Source organism: Melozone crissalis, unplaced genomic scaffold, assembly GCF_028551555.1.
Source record: "Melozone crissalis strain CALT ecotype California unplaced genomic scaffold, PUWL_Pcris_2 ptg000007l_1, whole genome shotgun sequence".
Lineage (NCBI taxonomy): Eukaryota > Metazoa > Chordata > Aves > Passeriformes > Passerellidae > Melozone > Melozone crissalis.
This window is the reverse complement of record NW_026535785.1, coordinates 6,581,724-6,603,326: the sequence shown is the minus strand read 5'-3', so window position 1 is coordinate 6,603,326 and position 21,603 is coordinate 6,581,724. Positions and strand designations below refer to the sequence as shown.

The following is a 21,603-nucleotide window of genomic DNA, read 5'->3' as shown; positions in this document are numbered from 1 at the left end:
ACAGAAATGCTTATCAGCCCGATAACTGCACAGTGGAGTCAGCTTCACAGGGCAGATGTGGATATTCCTTAAGACAAAACCAGCTCTCCTATAGGGCTGTTTTTTCCAGCAGGACTTGCTCTCCAGATTTCAGCCACAGTTGATGTGTTGGTAGGGTTTAGGTCTCATCTTGCAGTGTCTGCCCCACGCAGGTTTGAGCAGCACTGCCAGGGAGGTGAAGTGGTTTAATGTCACCTGAAATGATGGAAAACAGCAGAATGGAAGGGGAGTGTGGAGAAGAAAAATTATCTGGCCCAGCTCATCTTTGCCAGTGTGAACAAAGCAAATGCAGGAACGTACACATGCAGGGTGGAGATCACAGAGAACACATCCAAGAGCAGATGTTCTGAAGTGAGCAAGGGTGTGAGGGACAGAAGTCCACCAACACCCCTTGGAGTGGAAAGAAAGGACTGAAGAGAGGTGACAGAGGGAGGACTCAGCTGAGAGTGTGAAGTGACATCAGCTCAGTGATTCTGAAATTCTCCAGAGTGAGCACTATGGGTGGGATGAAGCCAGAGAGGCTGCAGGGAATCTTTACTGTATTTTCTTTGCTTCTCCAGGGCTGACCATTCCCCACTGCCAATCCCCCGGTCCCACCTCATGCTCCATGAAATGGTGGAGCCTGAGGCACTTCCTGCTTGGGTGCCTGTGTCACTGGTGGAGGAGGTGCCTTCTCCCTGATCCTCACATTTTCAATCCTTCCTGAGGCACAGAGGAGTTTGTGCACTGCACAGCATCCAGTGGCACAAGTCAACACGCAGCATTTCAGTGCTGAGTGCTTAGCATGGTTAGAATGCTTAGAATCATCAGCAGCCAGATTTGGAAGAGATCATCAGCTGCTGCAGAAAGGGATGGTCACTTGACAGTGTCTTTCATGACTGACATGTGGGATGTGACCCTGTAAGATCATCTATATTTCAGCTCTCACTTTTGGTTTTGTTCCCTCCAGGAACAGCCAGTCAGATGGCAAAGCCAGTCATCACTGTGCAGGTCAAGATTGATTTGGAGAATCTCACAGTGCAGATGAAGTGGCACAATCCTCAATGTCTGAAGGGGAAGAATCAAACCAACACTGAGTGTGTGGGAGAAAATTGTATGAATTTCACCAGCTCAAACCTGTGTACAGCCCACACAGGAATCTGTGTGTCTGGGGTTGTCATCACAACACCAAACTCAAGAGATGCTGGAAATCAAACCAACACTGTGTTTCTGGCTGGAAACTGTACGAATTTCACCAGCTCAAGACTGTATACAGTCTGCACAGAAATCTGTGTGTGCAGGGCCTTCATCACAAGACCAAACTCGACAGATGCTGGAAACAGCACGCAGGCAGCAGATCTCAGTAAGTGGCAGTGGGGCTGTTTCCATGGGGGAGATGGTGGGCAGAGAGGGATGTTCCCTCCAGCACTCCTCTGGTTCTTCCATGTGTTGTTTCCCCTGAAAGCATCCTGAGAACAGGAGGAGCCAGCCCAGCCCAGCCCAGCAGCTTTTGGCAGATTCATCCCACCATGGGATGGGGGGACAGACCATGGAGCTGCTGGGCCATTGGTTCCTTCCTAGGACCTGCCAGATTCTCCAGCTGCAGCACATCAGCCAAATCCTGACAGGGCTGGAGCTGTGCTGGCAGGAGAGGGACAGCCAGGACTGTGGGCTCAAGGCTCCTGCTCCAAAGCAGAGCAGGGTGCAGGGTTCTCTGCCTCTAGACAGTCTCTCACTTGTGTTTCTGCCTTTCAGGCTCTGGCTGTGCAGGATCTCAGACTGATGCCACAGTCAAGATCTGGAAAGGTGTGTTCCCACAGTCCCCTGGCTGCAAGAGTGGAGGGCAGGAGGAGTCCTCAGGGAAAAGGAGGGAGGAGCAATAAGGGAGAAAACAGCCAAATGTTTTCCCATGAGTGGGTGGGAGCCAGTGCCAGACTGGGGTAGGCACCAGTGGATCAGAGGCTGTGATGCTGGGAAGGAACTCTGATGCTCCACCTACCTCCTGGGTGAGTTTGGAGACCATTCCCCACTGGGTATTGTCAGCACCCTGAAGCTGTAGAGGGTTCAGGGTTTGGGAGGCCAAGTCTGGGAAGAAACTGTGCCATGAAAGAGGCAATGGCAGCAGTGTCCCTGCAGGGGGGATGGATGGATGGAGGGATGGATGGATGGATGGAGGGATGGATGGATGGATGGATGGATGGAGGGATGGATGGATGGATGGAGGGATGGATGGATGGAGGGATGGATGGATGGATGGATGGTGGCTCACAAGTGCCTCTGTGGTGTTGTGTGTGCAGGACTGCTGTGCATCCTCCTTGGCTTCGCGGCTGGGACGCTCCTTTACATGCCCATAATTGGCTTCCTGCTGTGCCGGTGCAGAAGGAACAGAACAGGTTGGCATTTCTTCCTCAGCTGCTGGTCTGGACAAAGTCAGGTTTGGGAGATCTTTGTCCATCTTTGACACCCTACTGCTCTTGCTCACTCTGTGTTCCCTTCACAAGTCCTCCTGAACCAGCTGTCCCAGTTTGGTGAGAAGGTTCACCCCCTCCTTTCCTTCTGGCCAGTTGCTGCTGGGAGTCTGGCTATGGCACAGCCTGTTGTGTGATTGAAACAGGTCTTGCATATCCAGAAGTGTCCATCTCAGAGCTCTTCTCCAGCCCATCCAAGGGCTTTTAAGCCCTTGCCAACCCCTGCAGCCCTTTGACCATCTTCAGAACCACAGAGCTGCAGTGCCTCATCCTCTCCCACAACGACAGCAGGACCAATGCAGATGTTTGCTTCATTCTTTCATTATTTTCTTAAATTTAAAATAAAGATCATTGTCACTGTTTTAACTACTATTTAAACAAGGTTTCCTTTTTCAGGAGAGCTCATAAGTGAGGATGTGACAGAGGGGAATCAAGTCAGTACGGTAAGCTGGGAAGGCTTTCCATGTATTGCTTCCTCCTCTCTGTCAAAAAAAGCATTGTTGAATACCCATTTAAAGGATTTCATAGTAAAATCAGCTTTGCTTTCTGAAAACATGGTCCTAAACACTTATTAATTCCTATTAAATAAAGGCTTATGAGTGTTTGAGTAGGTGGCACTTCTGAGCAATCTGGTAATGCCTGGGCAGCACAAAGAGTTGTGCCAGTGGAAATGTATTAGCAGGGGAGACACAGAAAGAAAAGCCAAGGCTCTACTCATTGCTGTCTCCCTGCAGGCAGCCCCAGTGACAGGAACTGAGGATCTGACCTATGCCAACCTGAAATTTGAAAAGAAGGGGACAGGATCTGCCTCCTCCAATGTCATTTACACTGAGATCAAGCCATTGCAACAGAAGCAGAGTGGTGGGGATGGCAGTGCTGCCTGCACAGAGGTGGATGTCTCCCCCAAGGAAGAGGGCAAGTGAGGGAGGTGAGCAGCTTATTGTCCACCTGTTGGGGTCTTCCTCCTCAAAAGTAGCTGTTAGCTCCTACAGCAGTGCAGCCTTGGGGACACATATTACCCCTGAGTAGCTGCAGAACCCTGCTTTATGTTCCCCTGGAAGAAGCCATGCAAGGACAGGGCTCTTGAGCCCGTTTTCCCCTTGCCTTCTGCAGCTCCAAGCACTGCCAAGCTTCAGCAATTATTTTCACTGTCTCCAGCTGCTGACAAGGCTCTTCTTGCTGCTTGTTCCATGCTCAGGAATGTCACTGTACACTGTGTGGCCAGCATGGTGTTCAGGAAGAGCTTGGTCCTGGATGTGCTGGGTGGCACATGCTGGCCATGAGAAGTCCTGGAGCAATATTCTGGATTTTGTCTGGAGCAGGCACCTGCTGTGATGTGGGCTGACCTTTGTTTCATTCACTCACTTGAAACACAAGGGGCAAGGATGGAAAAGCATTGCTTGCTTCACAGAGGTGCTGCTGCAGTGATGCACATGGATGTGCTTTGCACTGGGAGTAGCTGGGTGTTTTTGCTGGTTTGGTGGTGAATAGCCTTCTTGTGGGTAGAGCACTCTCTTTTGTGCCCTTTTATTAATAATGTTGTATTTGTTGTGAGTTTTTCAGTAAAATTATCATTCCTACATGTGGTCTCACCTGGTGTTTCCTGTGCTGTTGGAAGAGGAGCAGCTTGAGTGGAGTTAACTTTTGAAACCAGCACATAGCTCTAGTGATTTAGTGTTACAGCCACAACAGTGCTGGGGTTCAGAGATGACCCCAAAAAGATAGTCCAGATCTTCTGGGTTATTCTCAGAGCATATGATCCAGCTTGGGTAGATGTCCAGCCATTAAACAACCCACCTCATCAGCTTCTCTGCCAGGCATGGCATCATCAGCACCTGCATGGCCAGGTTCCATTCAATGCCCCAGCAACATCCCTGCCACCAGTGACGAACACATGCCAAAGCTTGGCAATGATGGGAAAACTGTTGCACTCAAACATCTTTTTTTCTGACCTAAAAGGATCCCATGATTCCCTACAGCCAGGCTGGGTGGCCCTTGGGCTGGACCAGCACAACCCTTCTCTTGTGTCTGTACCATGAAATTACTTATATTGTTATTTTAAGGAGAAAGGGGTGTTAAAAAACCTTCAACTAAGAGGGACAGACTGCTCATGAATTCAAGAAGAGCTAAGCCAGACACCTGAGACTTGTACTAGCAACCTTGGTAGTCACTCACTATTTGCTCAGGGAAGGGAGGGGAAGTTTCAGAGGAGGCAAATATAGCTGCAGAGTTCTTCAGAATCCCACTGGTCAAAACACAAGGCCATGAGGAAAACCACAAAGGACATGAGCAGAATGACATGCTTGCTAAATTGCAAAGAGGCAAAATTGGAAAGCTGAGGTGCAAATCAAATTAAGCCTAACAAGGGCTGCCAGAGGCTCTGCATTTGCTTAACTGCCTTAAAAAGAAATGGAGAGAAAAACATGGCTCATGGCTTCACCAGGAAAGAATTATTGATCAGTGAAATGGAGGAAGCTGGGACATTGATAGTGCTGCATTTGCATCCTCCTTTATGCCCAAGGTTAGTGGGGAATCAGATCTGGGATAGCATTTTTAACAGGGAACCAGGCAAGGAGCCATGAAATAGCCTTGGAGCAGTAAGAGCAGTGACAAGAGGCTGGGAAAGGCAGCCAGGGCTGCTGGAGGAACTGCTGAGGCAACCTCTCCAGTGCAGGCAGGAAGGGTGGGGGCAGTCTTTGCCCATTGGCTATTTTTAAAAAGGTGAAGCAGAGCTGAGCTTCTAAATTTCACTTCTCAGAAAGGTGCTATCACAAGCAGTTGAGGAACTGTATGAAGGTAAAACAATAATAAACACAATGTTCTCCTTGTCCCAAACTCCTCCATATGGAGAGGGCTCCTTGTCCCTGTGTGCACCCAAGGCAGGTGGGTGGAACATCCACAATGGGTTTTCATGCCAGGAGCACACAGTGTGTCCTTGCTGGCCATGAAAAGGAAGGCTGACTCTTGCAGAGAAACAAAAGTGCTGCTTCTCCCAGCTTGGGCAAGAGGAAAGTGGAGTTGAGGGTAGGAGCTGCCTTTAGCAGGGACCTCATAAAGAGATCTGATCTACTACCAGAGAGGCTGAGAAATGGCAATATAACCCCCAAAGGCTATAAGTGTGCAGAACTTTTACCCATTTCCCTCTTGGATCATCATGAGCTACAAGTTGGTTAGGTGGGTGGTTTATCACACAAATCCTGTCTCCCTGGGAGCTGTTCTCACTGATGACAGACGCAGGGACTGGGGAGGAGTGAAAGAGGGGTCTGGGAAAGCTGTGCTCTGGAAGGAAGGAGCTTCAATCCCACCAGTGACAGCCTGGGGCAGTGCAATCACTGGGGCAGTGATTCCCAGAGCAGCATCTGAGCAGTCAGAAAGGTGTTTTCTTTAATTTTCCTTAACATCTGTGGTTTCCAGTGCATACCACATATTCAAGTCAAATTTTCAGAGGAACAATTTATGGAGAATGCTACCTAACATTTGAACAGTTTAAGAAAGCACTGAGAGGCTGAGTAGAAGGAGACACACTTAGAATACCACTAATACCAGCCTTAAAACAAAGGCTTTACTATTGGTCACTTTTATTTGAGGAACAGAAGAGCCTTTCATCCCAGCCCTCTCCATGAGTTTAGTAACTCAGGTAGCACACAAGAAGAAGTCACATCCTCTAGAGCAAGAGCTCCAAACAAAGCAGTCCCCACTGAGACACTGAATGTGGGCTTTCCTCCTCCTCCTCCCCCTCTCTAGGTGAAAAGCAAGCCCAGCACCAAATGTGAACAGCACCCTGATCCCACACCTGCAGGATGCTTCACTAGAACTACACAAATAAATAGTATCTCATGGAGAGGGAGCAGAGGGCCACCACAGATCATCTAGAAATTAAGTTATTGCTATGTTCTTATGTATTTGACACTGCAGGTAACTCACTTGGGTAACCACCAAGAGAGGTGATAGTCTCAGATTGCCCTCATGCTATCAGCTTGTGTTGGACTGAAAGCTGTGGGGAGACAAGACAGATCTTATTTCATCAGCTCCCGGCCTTAAAGGCACAAGTTCTTGGTGGCACTGAATCTTTGTAATTTTGCTGAAAACAGCTGGGGCAAGGGGCTCGACTACACCTGGAAATTCACCATGCCTGCCAGCCTTTCCCATGCACACTGCTGAGTACACACTGCTGAGGGTACTCCCTGCTCCTCACTTGCCTCAGGAACTGCTGAACCATCTCCACACAAGAGGCTGCAGGTTGAAATTTCAAAGAGAGCAGGAGCCCATCGCCCCGGGGGCTGAGCCAGAGCTGCTGATTCACCAGGGACAATCAGGACTAATTAGAGCTGTAGGACATGGGAAATGCCACAGGCACACAAGGACACCCTGACGCGTGACTGTACTTCCCTCTGCTGGTGGGACACGCTGTGACGGCCAGCGTCCAGGATTGAGCCAGGTCAGCCAAAACAAGGTGTCACATGAAGTCTAATTAGTGACTTGTCACCAGAGGATCAGGTAGCCCAAGGCTGGTGACAAGTGGTGAGCTCACAGCAGTGTCAGTGCCCGCAGTGTCCCTCCCCACATGGAGTACTGGCTGGAGAGCATGAGTTTGAGAGGATGAGGACTGCAGGAAGAACCTCAGAGTGATGGAAAAGCAGCAGAGTCCGTGGCAGGACATGTCTTTGTTAGGCATCGTGCAGCTGGTTCTCTGGCAGGAGAATCTTCTCGCCAGGCTTGAAGGCGGGCATCCCCAGGTAAGGGCAGCTGGCACAGCGGAATGCATCCCCCAGGTAGCACTGGCAAGGCAAAGAAAAGCACTGTCTATAATCAGGTGCCACTTTCAGGTCTCTTCCCCTGTGATATGGTTTCTCCAGGTCAAGAGGTGTCGTGGTCCTCAGCATCTATGAGCACAGAAACTGCTTCCCTTCTACCCCTTCCCAACACACCTGGTTAGTGTGCATGGCAGAGCTGTGCAGGCTCACACAGACATGAGTCTCCACCCCACTTGGTGTGCCCAGGCTGGGGCAGTCCCTGAGCTCCCACAGGGCAATCCTCCCTGGGCAGGTCCCTGGTTAGGCCATGAGCAGAGAGGGAAAGGGTCACTGCTCACTCTGACTGCCCCAGGGAGTGAGAACAGCATGTGCTGGTACAGAGCACATGGGCACAGGGCAAAGGCTGAAGCTCTGCAGAAGCTGCACAGGCTGTGTGTGGAAGCAGCGATCCAGCTCAGGCTGCAGTGACTAGGGAACACAATTCTTGCACACAGATCACATACTGCAAACTATAGTATAAAGACAAAAATTACTAATTACATTTCCACAGGCAGATTTAGGCTGCGAGCCCTTCTTCTCCTGTTCCAGTTCTTCAGCCAGGCCACATGTGCTGTAGAAAAACAAAGAAGTCACACCTCCATCTTTCTGCTTGAAGGTCATGAGTCACCAACACTTGTGCCAGCCCTGCTCACATGCAACAGCCTCACTCTGTCACACCACACAGCTGACTCTGGACTCACGCTCCTCACTCTGGTCTTCAACACCACAGTTTGTATAACAAGTGTTGAAACACTCCTCAAGTTTGAGCTGAGTGGGAAATGACACTACAGCATTTGCTGTATGTGCTGCTTCTCCTTGCAATGTGAGAAACCAGGGTTTTAGGCAGGCTGCACAAGCTATGCAGTCACCTCCAAGATGGCTGTTGATAATATACACCTTTGTGATAATCTGTAGCTGTCACAGGTCAATTCTCACAGTATTTGGATTTACATTCCAATAATTAAGATAAGAAAGGACATGAACCAAAAGAATTAGGCTCTGAGAAACAGCAAATTGCCTACAATCTTTTTTAAATCCCTCCAACTCCTAAGAGTTTAATGCTGCAGTTGAAAGGTTCACTGAGACATGAATTCCAGCACTGACCAGTTCTTGCAGGCTTTCCTTTTGCCCTTTTCATTGCAGGATGGAGCTCTGAGGGACGATGGATCTGGCTTTTTCAAATCCTCTGAATCCAACAGCTCATCAGAGTCCAGAAGATCCTGAAAACACACCATGGGAGACAAAATGCAGGAAATGGACTTTTCAGTAGGGAATGACACTGGTGAGTTACATTCTAAGAAATGGTACTATGTGTACACTGGCATGAAAGTGCTGCAGCTCTGCTCTCTTATCCCTGTCTCCCCTCTGCCCTCACCACACCACTGAGCTCTCCAGACCCCATGAAGGAGATGAGCTATTTTGCCCTAGGGAGGTTTTTCTACCTCTGAAGTTGTAAAGCTTCCTAAGAGGCAGGACTGAAAGTATTTAGAATAGGAAAGAATGGAGAGAGAGAAGGAACAGCAAAGCCTCACAAAGAAAACAAAACCACTTACCATCTCTTCATCATTCATATCATTGGCAGACAGTGTCCACAGCTTGGCAGCAGCCTCGTCCACACGAGGTTTTGCTGGAGCCAAAACAAAGGAAGAAACAGTAGTTATTCCAGCCCCATCTTCTCCAGAAAAAAAGTTCAAGCAACTTTGGAAAGCCTCATTTCATAGCTTTTTACTGTAGCACTCCCTGCTTGGGAACTGTCTCCCTGTTGTAAGTGATGCCTTGTGAGAGCCACCAAATCCAGGTGTTCAGCATGCACCACTCCTCACCTGAAGAAACAGGTTTCTTGGCAGAGGAAAGTTTAAGCTGACTTGAGGATCCCACTTCGAAATTGGGCTTCCTGCCTTCTATCTGAACAATGAGAAGGTCATTGCCTTGGTAACCCAGATGTTCTCCAACAGACTGGGCTTCCTCTGGGGTCAGTGCTTTCTTGTGCACCTGCCAAGAAAGATTTTAGGTTAACCTTATGCAGGACCCTTTATTTTAACACCAAGCCCAGCATTCCAGTGAACAGACAGTCAGTATTTTCAATCCTAAAGAAAACCACTATGCTGATTATCTAAAGTTTGTGCCAGGCAGTGGCCATGCACATTTACAGCAAACCAGGGTAGCTAAAACCCTCATTACCCAGCAAATCCCCAGGTAACTGCCCAAGGGCACTTCTGGAAATGGTAAACACATCCCTACCTCCTTCACTTCCACCAACCCAGAGAGAGTCAGAGTTGTGAGGAGCTTGGATGCTGTCTTGATTTTGGTATTGTTTCCTGCAAGACACAAAAGCAGAGAGTAGGAGAAGGCAAGAACAAGAATACAGCTCACTGAGAAACCTGAAAGAGCAAGAACTTTAGAGGGAAGTATTCGAGCCAAACTTCTGCACCAAAATTGGGCCTTTTCTAGTCAACAGAACAAACCAGAAAAAGCAGCAGCAGCTTGTTCATTAGAATAACAGTGTGGGGGTCACAAAGCCATTCTAGCTCCAAGTATGTTCTATATATGCCAAAACATTTCTCAATCCAATCAATACCCATCAAAAAAACATTTTAACAAATCCCAAAACCCCAAACAAACTCTGTCCCCAACATTTTTACCTGTTAAACTACTCATGAAGTTTTCAAAACACGGACTCCTAAATGAACACACTACATTTAGAAATCATCTTGTGTTTGCCTTCTCATGGCTCCTCCAGCTGTCCAGCTCTAGCTTTTCTCCTAAAACTCAGTCCAAAGACTTTTAACCTTTCCTGGATAATTATTTCCCAATGGACTTCTGAGGCAATCTCTTCAGCATCTGTCACCTGTTTTTAAAACCACTTCAGAAGCTCCCCAGAAACCCAACATCTGCAACTACTTAACACTGCACCCTGAGGAGAAAACAGCAGCACTGAAGTTTTTCAGTGTAGTTTAGGAACAAGCCCATCCAGCATTTTGGATAGGAGAGTGACTGCATACATCTTTGGTGGATACCAGCATAAGCACAGGATAAAAACCTTGTGATTTGAGTGAGTGTGTCAGGAGAATGAAAATCTCTCCATGTTGATCGGGGTTCCTGTCCTTTCTATTTCAGCCTAATCCTCACAAGAAATGCTATGTTGCCATGGAAGCAAGATTCTCTCACCTAACTCTGTAAGCACTGGCTCTTTCAGCAGGACACGGCCCCCTGGCTTAAGGATCCGAGCTACTTCTGCCAGGAGCTCCACACTGTGCTGGGCTGCACTGCCTGGCACCATGCCAGAGAGGATCACATCGAAACTGGACTTCCTGTGAGCCGCTGGGAAGAAAGAGCAAGATGGTTCCATTGAGCATGTACACACAGCTTAAAACACCAGTTCCACCTCCCTCATCCCTCATGCTTGAGTGCAACAGCAGGAACTGATCAAAGACACCAAGCTTAGAAGCACAGCCAGGGTGCATTGTTGGAGAATTTTGCTCAGACATGGCTTGAAGGAAAAAAGGCCATGAAAATATACAGCTGATGGAAAAGTAAAAGGCAGCTGTGAGGAGCAAATTCTCAAAGCCTGTTTCTGTAAATAACTAGGTTCTCAGGCACATTTTTATAAACAGCAGGGTTCTCAGGCAGTCTTCTCATAACAGGTAAACATTCTGTCCTTGGCTGTTTTGGGAACAGACATGGAGGTTTTGAGAACCATTCATATCAGGGTGAGAACACAAATCTTGGTTTCAATAACAAACCACAGGTATTGAAAACAAAAGGAGGGGTTAATGTGTGGTCTGTAGCCTATGATGAGCTCGGGTTTTGCAATATGTATGAGCTTAATTTACACTGTTATAAAAAGTGCCTGATAGATCAATAAATCGGAGTTCGATGCTGATCAGAGGATGGGTCGTCTCCCTTCGCTTTCTACAGTGCATCACTTTCCCTGCTGTACTGCCCAGGTAAGAGGCAGCAGCAGGTGCTGACAATGTTCTGAGTGCTGACTCCCACAGTGGGAAGGTGTTGGCTCACACAGCAGCAGAACCCTTTCCCTTTTAAGGAAACAGTGAAAAATTAAGCTCATTCTTACACAGAGACAGCTGGTTAACATTTTCCACAGAGATATGATTATCAGCTCCCACCAGCGACTGGACTTTATCCACCAAATCCTTCAGGGCTTCGACGGGTGAGGAGCTGTCCCAGATGATGGCCACGCGCTGGCCTGGAGCCAATCCGTACTCGCCCATTGCAGCAGCAGCAAACCTGGCAGGGCTGGGGAGAGAGGGCAAGGCTGAGTGCCAAACACAGCACAAACCTCTGAGCACTGTGATTTAATCAGCTGAGTTGTTTTAATAAGTGGGGGTAATTTTCTGGAAATGGGCAACACAAAGTTCCCACAAACTGAGCGTTAGCAGGACATGAAGAAAGAGCTACACTTCAGGGCATAATTCAGTTTCTCCAGTTCATTGATGGGACTCTACAAGCCCATGCTTTAAAGAAGTCAACAAAATAACAAAAAAAACTTACCTGCTTTCCTTAAAAATCTGAATAAGACAAACACAGGATTTCTGGATTTCCTGAGCAGTGACAGCTATTTGACATTAAACACTGCCTTGTGTCTCCTACTTCAAACACAACCTAGCAGAGTTTACTTATGCAGTACACGAGAAGAAAAAAGTAACTTTCAGCATTCTCAGCATTCCAGATTGTGGCTCTTTCACCGTTATGATTGGTGGCACTGGGTGAGCAAATCACAGGGAGGGAGGAGCAGAACAGAACGTGCAGGGACAGTCTGGAGAAAGCTGTCTCCACTGATCTTTTATATGAGACTGTATTCCTTGTATGGCAATACCATCCCACCATCACCTGTTCTCACAGCAGCACCAGCTACTGAACCCCATGACCTCCCCTCTTTCCTCTATCCAACACAAACCTATTTTCTTCCTAATTTAACACAACACAGAAAACAGAGAGCACTGCTGACCAGAACAGTTGTCCAGTTTATTTTCAGTTACCTGGAAACAACACACCTATTTCTGGAGAGACAGCTGTAAGCAAGGTCTGTACCAGGAATTGCTACATCACACATCCTGAGCAATGCCTTGCTGCCACCACATAGCCCCTGAAGCACAGCTCATGGATATGCTGTACCAAATTTAACTGCAGTGAGGTGGGAAGTGGATTTTCACCCACAGTTCCTCTGGCTCAGTGTGCTGTGGACTCCCCCTCCCTCCTGCAAACTGCCAACAAGTTCAGAATGGGACAATCTGTGCCTTTTCTGAGCTCCTGTGGTAGGAATTCACACTAAAACAACCACAATACCAACCCAGTAGGGAATATACACCTTGGATGTACACTGCAGGTTGTAACATCTCACAGCTGCTTTGGCATGTGTGACACAAGCCAAGCAGCTACAACAAACAGTAACATTTGTATCTACACATATTAATCCCATTAAAAAGTCACCTTTCCCAAGAAGTAGGCTGAATATCTCAAAAGACACCTAGGCTGCGAGGCTAAGGTGGGAAAGACAAACCCGAAGTCACAGCTTCCTGTCTGACCAGCAGGTGATGACCTTGCAAGATCAGTCAGAGCCCAAACTGCACCAACAGCAACAGCACCGCCCAGAGAAGCGGCGAGGAGGCCGCGGAGGAGGGGCCCTTATCTCCGTGTCACACACATTTAACAGTCCCTGAGGAACAGGGCAAGGAGAGGGGTTAAACAACAGCGCAGGTTCCGCTTCGGTAGATTAGAAAGCTGCTGTGGTGGAATGGGATGATCCTGACAGTCCTTCCCAACCCAAACCACTCCAGGGCTGTAAGCTGCAGCCTCCTGACGCAGCACAGCCGGCTTCCAGCGGGCCCGAACGCTCCGGCTCCCGGCGGCCTGGGAATGCTCCAGCGGGCCCGGAACGCTCCGGCTCCCGGCGGCCTGGGAATGCTCCAGCGGGCCCGAACGCTCCGGCTCCCGGCGGCCTGGGAATGCTCCAGCGGGCCCGGAACGCTCCGGCTCCCGGCGGCCTGGGAATGCTCCAGCGGGCCCGGAACGCTCCGGCTCCCGGAGGCCTGGGAATGCTCCGGCGGGCCCGGAACGCTCCGGCTCCCGGCGGCCTGGAAATGCTCCGGCTCCCGGCGGGCCGGGACGCTCCGGCGGCGCAAGGCTGCTGCCCTACAGTGGGTGCGCATTTGAAGCGCAGGGGGAACGGGCGCACTAAACCTCTCGGTCACCGAGCAGGGACGGTTCAGCGGCAGCAAGGACAGGACACGTGAGGAAATTTCGTGAAGGAATTACTTAAACACACGCACAAACACGCACACAGCACACCCCACCCACCCCCTCAGCGCTTCAGACAAGGTCTCAGAAAGGATTTTTAAGGGGGAAAAGGGGCAGCGGCTGCCCAGTCCCGCGCCGCTCACCTCCCGTGGCCCGGCACGCTCCGCTCCGCTCGCTCGTCCCGGCCTGACGCCGTCACTGTGACGTCATCGCGCTCTGCCCGCTTCCAAGATGGCGGCGGCGGGCGGGCTGCGGCGCGCGGGCTGGCGGCTGTGGCGGGCACGGCGCGCGGGTGAGGGGCGGGGGGGGGCGCGCCCGGGACGCGGGGCGGGGAGGGAGGGGGAGGGGGGAGCGCGCTCCCGTGCGCGCCCCCGTGCGCGCCCCCCGGCGATCGGGGCGGGGCGGGGCGGGGCAAGGTGAGGTGAAGGGCACGGGGGATGTGAGGGAAGCGGGGCGGGCCCCGAGCCGGTGGGTTTGAATGAGGGGTTGGTCCGTGGTGGTTTTCGTTAGGCGCGTGGGCCGTGAAATCCAATTTATTTAAAATAAACCCCGAATCTAAAAACCAGCAGCTAATTTAAAAGTTCTCCCAGAGTGTCATTGAGTAATCACTCAGTGATTAGCGTGTGGTGTCTGACAGGGCTCTTTGGCTCCCGAGTCGGACTTGCCTTATATCCCCTGCTTGGAGTTCAGCACCTTCCTCCCAGCTCCTTAATCAGGGACCAAAATGGGGAGAGGGCATGTTGGCTGCCTGGTTTCCAGTCCAAGATTGGGAAACAACTTGCAATACGTGCCATTTGCACTGCACTTTCCCTCACAAAACATTTTTGCTGTATTCACATAGACATGAGCTCAGCTGAGAGCGGCACTTAACAGAAGCGTAAAAAAAGACGCTCTGAATTTGTGATCTTTTCAGGTGCATTCACCACAATTCTCTCCACTTTGATTTTCCCGGTGTGGGAAGGAGATGCTTACTCTTCTTTTTCCTTGCAGTGGTCAGGTGCCAGCAGTACCCACCCCTCCGCGCTCTCCAGGCCTCGGCTGTGCTCAGGGCAGCCTCTGATGAGCACAAGAAGGAGCCATGGGCATCCTCCTCCCAGCAGCACTTTGAGTCACCTCCAGCTGAGCACCAGCCTGAAGAGAAACCTCAGGGCTCTCACCCCAGGTAACTCACAACTCCTTCTAGCACTGTCCCACCAAGAGGGATTGGAGGGCTGTTGCCTTCCTAAACCTCACATCTGAAACTGGAAGAAAACAAGATCCAGAGTTAAGGAGCACCAGACTGCAGCAGCTGGAGAGCTGGTTTGCTGTGACTGTACAAATTCCACCATAGAAACAGTATGGGGCTTGCAGGTCTTTGTTTCTGGATTTTTGTGTGAATCTAAAAAACCCAGGGACCATATATTGTCTATATGCCCATAGTATAAAGCCCATGTTGGAAAAGGTTATGGTTTAGTTTTCTGTAAAGGAGGGGAATGTGGGGCTGATTGGTCTCCATCTCCACTGAGCCCTCCTTCCCTTTTTTTTCTCTTCTCTCTCAGCAAGGATTCGTTAAGAATCATTTTTCTGGAGAGGGAAGGATTTTACTGGAGGAGGCCAGGTTGATACTAAGCAGGTCTCAGAATGTGCCTGGTGTCAGGGAGTGAGTGGCAGAGCCCAGGTTCTGTGGTTGGTGGTGACACTCCCTCACTGTAACAATACCTTCTCATAGTTACACTGGCCAGGGCGGCCAGCAGTCTGAGGACTATGAGAGCGAGGAGCAGCTGCAGCATCGAATCCTCACAGCGGCGCTGGAGTTTGTGCCTGAGCATGGCTGGACTGCAGAGGCCATTGCAGAGGGAGCCAAGGTATGTGGGGAGAGAAGCAACAACCCAGTTGAAAACTGGATGGAGCTGAAGTGCAGGGACAGCCAGGCCTGCATGCTTCCCCCACATACTCTTGGGCGATGCACCCTAGTCAGCAAACGCTGCTGGGCAGGAGTGAAACCCAGCTGCTACAGGATAACCCCTTCGGAGTCAGACTGAGACACAATGTAGAGTAGTGAATCCTAAAGAGAGAACATGTCTAGGAAGTACTTTTTAATGCAGTGTTGCTTTGTTTAAACTCACATAATGTCTTTCACAAAATAAATACAACTTTTTTCTAGCTGGATCCTGCTTAGCAGTGTCTGACCTGGTCTGTGCTTCTCTCTTCTTCCCTCCAGACCCTGGGCCTCTCTGTTGCTGCAGCAGGGCTGTTTCACAGTGATGGCAGTGAACTGATCCTGCACTTTGTGTCTGACTGCAACACCAAATTGTCCGAGCTGCTGAAGAAGGAGCAGAAACTAGTGCAGCTGGGTGAAGCAGAGTGAGTACTGGCTGTGAACAAATGTCTTCCTTGCAGATTTTGGGAGCTGGGTAGACAGAGCGGCCGCCTGGAACACAGATACTTGAGATTAAAAGTATAATTTACCCAAATAAAATCATCTTCCCAGATTCAGACTAGGACCAAAGGCATGAAGGATGTGTAATACTTTCCTTATCTATTGCTCAGCCAGGTGGAGATTGATTTATCAAGATTAGAATTGAGTTTAACTTGGATATTCTTTCTAATTTTTTTTCCTTACTCAGGAAGAAGCCTATAGATGAATTCCTGAGAGATGCTGTGGAAGCCAGACTGAGGATGCTGATTCCATATATTGAGAAATGGCCCCAGGTATAAAAGTAATATCAGCATTGTCTCTTTTGTGTGTGTATACTTTAAACACCCCGTGACTTTCAACACAGTCTCTCCACCAGATTAGTTCAAGGTAGTAAATGAAGCCCTGGCTGCTTTCAGATGATTAGTAGCCTTCAGGAGGAGAGCAGCCTTGGAAGGAGGCAGTTAAAGGTGACCTTAGAGCAACTGTTTCTGGCAGTTCTGGAAAGGCAGAGCTCTCTGTTGTTCCCTCCACCCATCTGGCATCCCCAGGGGATTGATTGCTGTGTCTCTGCTCAGTCCTGCTTGCAGGGTCACTGCGAGTGCAGCATTGCTGTGGCTGCACTGGGATCACCTCACACCTGGAAATGTAGAACTGCTTTGCTGCAGGGAGCTGTCCTTGCAGTGTGTGACTGACAGACCCCTGGCAGCCTGAGGGTAGAGCTGAACTGAGAGGGCTCCATGCTTCTAAATTCAGGTTTAACTCCCAAGCCACAGACTGAATTGTGGCTACAGTGACAAGCAGAGAGTTCCTAATCTTGGGCTGCAGAGATTGCTGTGAGGTCAGCCTCTGTGCAGAGCCGCTGCTGGCCTCTGGGCAGCTGAATCCTGCACCCCATGCACAGAGACAGAGTTCAGGCTTCATGTTCTTCTTTCAGATTAGCATAATTTGCCCTGTGAAGGATGTGGGTGGTTTGTGTCTCTCCTGGCACTGTGTGATTACGTTCAAAGGCTGCAGGATCCCAGCAGGGCCATTATGGCTGGTGCTGCTCTGCCCTCGGCTGCTGCTCTGAGTTCAAAGTCAAATTCAGAGAAATGAGAGATGTGACTCCCTGCCCACAGGGGCACAGCACAGTGTGAGTCAGCTCAGGCTCTGATGTTTCCATGCCACAGAGGCAGCTCAGGAGAGACAGCACAGGGATGTTTGAACTGAGCAGGGAGGGATCTTCTGGGCCAGCACAGGCTGAGGCCTGAACTTAGTGTGCCACTTAGTGAGCCACACTGTGTGCTCCCTGCACACCCTGCTGAGCCACACTGTGCTCCCTGCACACCCTGCTGCTTGGAAGGACTGCAGAGAGCTGGGAGGACTTGTCACTGGGAGCTGGAGTGACAAGTGACAGGCTCAGTCAGCAGCAACAGGGAAAAAGGGCAGAGCAGTGTTGGTCTCCTTTGGTGTTACATCCTTCTCTCTTTGGCTCCCATTTCTTTGTTTCCTTTGCAGGCCCTGAGTGTCCTGCTGCTCCCACGTAACATCCCTTCCAGCCTCAGCCTCCTCACCAGCATGATTGATGATATCTGGCACTATGCTGGGGACCAGTCCACAGATGTGAGTCCTTGTGCTTTGGGGTCAAGCTGCTTCTACCCCTCAGCACTTTGGGCAGTCATGGGTTCAGATAGGAGTGGGGCTGAGTCCCTCTGCACATGGCCCATTTGTTGAGTGAAGAAAGCATTTCAGAGGCACCCAAGGGTCCTAATAAACAACATCTAATTTCTAAAGAGACTTAAGAGCCACTGAGACTGAATGCAAATTACTGCCAATGGGATTAGTGCAAATTAAAAGGACCTGCTTCCCTAGGCTCTTAAGTGCTCTTATTTTTTCCTTTTTGAAGACACAGACAAAGTTGTTGAGATTTTGAGACTGAGAAGTTGATCCAGTTTTCAGTGAGTGAGCAGTGGGTCTGTCCAACAGCTCTCTTCTACTAGCAATAGCATTTACAGACTTGACTTGAAAACCTTTAAAGAACCTACCTAAAAATACCAGTAGCTTATTAAAGCTTTCATCTTTCTGGCAGGAAATAAAAGAAAATTATAACCTTAATTATAGCAATTAATAAATTACTTTAATTCTTATAGATGTAGGGTGAGATGGAAAAAGCTAAATGAACCATTTTAACAAACTACTTTAATAAGCTTCTTTTATCTGTGTATAAAAGAGAAGCTACTGAAGTGAAAAATAAATAAGGCAGCAGAAAAATTAAAGGAATAAACCAGAAGGCAACTGAAAGAGCACAATTGCTTCAGGAACTGAAAGTCCCTTATGTGTTATGCAAGTCAAATCAACATGTTGGAGCCAGTGTCTGCACTGAGCTGTTCCTAAAGTCTCACTGGTGCAGGGATTAGGAGAGGTTCTAAAGTTGTGTTTTGTTTGCACCTCCTGACTGTCTGCATGAGTTTTCCAGGAAAGCTGAGCCTGCTCCCTCTTCCCACTAATGGGGTTTAAAGTCACTCACAGCAGATCCCTCTTCCCAACACCAGGAGCCAGGCAGAGAATTCTTATGCCTCAGAGACCCCTCCAGGAGGGTTTTAGGAACAGGAAGAGAACAGAAAGAGTTTTGTTTGAGGCCCTGAGAGATCCAGCTGCAAATGGCAAATTCCTCTGTATGGGGAGGTGTTACTGTCATATTTTCTGGAAAAATCCCCTTGCCTGGGATTTCTCTCCTGGGAAGCTGAGAAGCCTCATAGAAAAGGGAAAACAATATTATCTCATTTGCTCTCCTGTGTTTTGCTGCTTTGGAAAGTGGTTTGGAGATTGTTTATCCAACAGGTGGGGGTCTCATTGGTTTAATGTGAATTGTTTTGACTTAATCACCAATCAGTGCCAAGCTGTGTCAGACTCTGAAGAGAGAGCCATGAGTTTTCATTAGTTTCTTTTACATACTAATCTGTATCTTTTAGATACTAATTAGATACAGCCTTCTGTCGCAGACATTTTTTCATAGAAATCCTTTCTTTGGGATTTGTGCGTCTTCTGGGAAGCTGAGGCCCCAGAAAGAGAATGTAAACAATGATTATCAGCTGCTGTGCAATGCAATAGGATGCACCTGTGATTGGTTCATGTTCCATGTGTACAATTAAGGGCCAATCACAGGGCAAGCTCTCTGGAACACAGTGACAGAGAACTCTCTTGTTTTTAGATTCTTTTCTATGCTATTCTGAGCTTAGCAGCCTCTGAAACTTCTCTCCTTATTCTTTTTAGTATAGTTATAATGTATTATATATCATATATCAATAAATCCAGCCTTCTGATCATCAAACAAGATTCTCATCCTTCTCTCACCCTGGAGACCTTCACCAGGTCGCTGTAATAGCCTTCTGTTTGCATCCTTTCTCTATTCTTTAGTATAATTTAGTATAGTGTTCTTTTATGTAATATAGATCATAAAATAATAAATTAGCCTTCTGAGAGCATGGACTCAGATTCATCATTCCTCCCAACGACAGGGGACACAGAAAATCCAACAGGGAGGGACGTGCTGTGGGTGTGGGGTGTTCCTGGCAGTTCTGTGACCCTGGATGTGCACTCGGGTCACAGTTCTGTCTCTCTTGGCAGTTCTCTGACCCTGCATGAGCACTCAGGTCACAGCTCTGTCTCTCTCTCTCCCATGCCCTGCAGTTTAACTGGTACACCCGGCGGGCAGTGCTCACTGCCATCTACAACACCACGGAGCTGGTCATGATGCAGGACTCGTCCCCTGGCTTCGAGGACACCTGGCGCTTCCTGGAGAACAGAGTGGCTGATGCCATGGCCATGAGCAATACAGCCACCCAGGTGAGCTTGGGGACAGCTGTGCATGCAGCACATCCCTCCTGCACAAGGATATGTGCAGGCACAGCTGGATTTTCCATCGTGCACATCTGCTGAGAGACCCCCTTGTTGCTGTCAGTTCCAAATCAATAAATGATTTTGTGGTTTTTAATAAACTGACATGGAGGTGCCCTCTTTGTCAGACTGTCCCAGTGGCTGGGAGACATCCCAGGAAACCCCTTCCGTGTCCCTGTCTGTGGCTGTCACTTGTCTGCAGTGCTGTCAGCACCTTTCTGTGGCAGATACATGCTTGTTGTGCATTCCCTCTGTGTTTGGGGGCCACGGGTGCAACTGCAGGAAGCAAAATGTTGTGTTCTCCCTGTGTCTCCCAGGTACAATCCACTGGAGAAGCTGTTGTCCAGGGCCTGATGGGAGCTGCAGTTACTGTAAGTAATGCTGGAACCTGCAGGGCTGTGAGAGCAGAATTGCTCCTGAATGTCAGCATGTGTTTTCCTCCCACATCTAGAGGACAACATGGAAAAACTGTCATCTTTCATAACTTAGATTTATTTAAGGGTGATTTCATTGGTAGTCTGAGGTTAGTTCACTGTTTTGTGGTGGAAGAACTCGAATAGAGCATAAGGAAATTAAGTCTGAAGCTGCAGGGTGAGCTTTAGGGATGAGAGACAGGTGATCAGAATAAATACAGCTGTTCTCCATTGCTTGTCACAAGATCTCTCCCTGTGCCAGGCCCCGTGCTGGAAATCTTGACAGAGGCTCAGTGGCCCCAGTCCCTGAGCCACAGCAGGGTGACTTCCTCAAGCTCTTTCACTGGACTCCAGTGTCCTTCCAAGAATTCCTTCACTTGGTAGTGTCCTGGACTGCTTTCTGTCAGGGAACTGCACTTTTTCTGGGATACAAAATAACCCTTTGTGTACCCAGGAGTGACTTCTGAAGGGCTTCAGGGCCTCGCTGTGATTCTATTTTTGGACAAGTCCCCGTTTTATTTAGTAACAAAGTGATTTTCTTGTTATGGGACCAGTAGGCTGGAACATAATTTAGACATTGTAACTGATGAAGCACTTGTCAAGAATTTCTCCCACCTCCTTTCCCCTGCAGTTGTGGTGGGATTTGGTGTCTCTCAGGCTCTCTCCTCTCTCATACCTGCATATGCCAAAAGGATCCTCCCCTAGAGAGGCCCCGGGCTCTGTTTTACATCCACACGGTGCCCTCGGGTCTGGGATGTCTCCCTCTGTCCCTGCAGCAGATCCAGTGCCCAGATAAACCTGGGTGCACCCTGAAGGGGGTGGGCTGTGGTCAGGCGGCTTTAGGGCAGAATCATCCCAGTGCATACCCGATAGGGGAGCGCATTCCGGACCTCCCACAGGTGCAGGGGTCCCGAGGAGGTGTACAGGAGTGCTGAGCTCTGCAGCTCTCTGCAAAATGGATGAGCCAAATGAAGCCCCAAAAGCCAAAATTCACTGCCGAGGTCTGTGTGGCCGCAGAAATAAACCCAAACCTGCTGACCGGGAGGGCAGGCTCCGGTGCGAGGGGCGGCCGGAGTTTGGTTCTTGTCCGTCCCCAGACCACAGAGATTCCTCTCGGCCCCGCATCTCTGCTCGTAGCACACCGGCCTCCCCTCGGCACCCGCCCGGGACAGGGGCACTAAACGCCGTTCTCCCTGTGCCCACAGATCAAGAACCTGGCGGGGCTGAACCAGCGCCGGTGAGGCGGCGGCGAGCACCGGAGCGGCCGCGCCCGGCCCTTCCCCGGCACCAATAAAGTCGTACTCAGCCTGGCACGGACTCTTATTGCGGGCGCACCGGGGCCGGGGGAGCGGGGCGGGACGGACCGGGCGGGCGCTCCG

At 49.5% G+C, this 21,603-nt stretch overlaps 2 protein-coding genes across 3 annotated transcripts; one reads left to right on the top strand and one right to left on the bottom strand.

Moving 5' to 3' along the window:
- Nucleotides 1-6,017: 6,017 nt before the first annotated feature.
- Nucleotides 6,018-13,760, bottom strand: CIAPIN1 (cytokine induced apoptosis inhibitor 1). The gene is made up of 9 exons (XM_054269406.1): nt 13,681-13,760; nt 11,355-11,536; nt 10,448-10,600; nt 9,521-9,597; nt 9,103-9,271; nt 8,833-8,906; nt 8,384-8,499; nt 7,781-7,850; nt 6,018-7,264 (listed from the first exon to the last, which is right to left on the bottom strand). Exons 2-9 carry the CDS (start codon nt 11,509-11,511, stop codon nt 7,154-7,156), a joined length of 927 nt encoding a protein of 308 aa, XP_054125381.1. The 5' UTR covers nt 11,512-11,536; nt 13,681-13,760; the 3' UTR covers nt 6,018-7,153.
- Nucleotides 13,754-21,534, top strand: COQ9 (coenzyme Q9). 2 transcript variants are annotated; one of them, XM_054269405.1, is made up of 9 exons: nt 13,754-13,829; nt 14,528-14,699; nt 15,246-15,381; nt 15,738-15,880; nt 16,144-16,228; nt 17,433-17,537; nt 19,605-19,760; nt 20,129-20,182; nt 21,430-21,534. In XM_054269405.1, exons 1-9 carry the CDS (start codon nt 13,769-13,771, stop codon nt 21,463-21,465), a joined length of 948 nt encoding a protein of 315 aa, XP_054125380.1. In that variant the 5' UTR covers nt 13,754-13,768; the 3' UTR covers nt 21,466-21,534. The 2 variants fall into 2 exon arrangements, with proteins under 2 accessions (XP_054125380.1, XP_054125379.1); XM_054269404.1 differs by lacking the exon at nt 21,430-21,534 and having other exon boundaries at nt 20,129-21,416.
- Nucleotides 21,535-21,603: the final 69 nt, after the last annotated feature.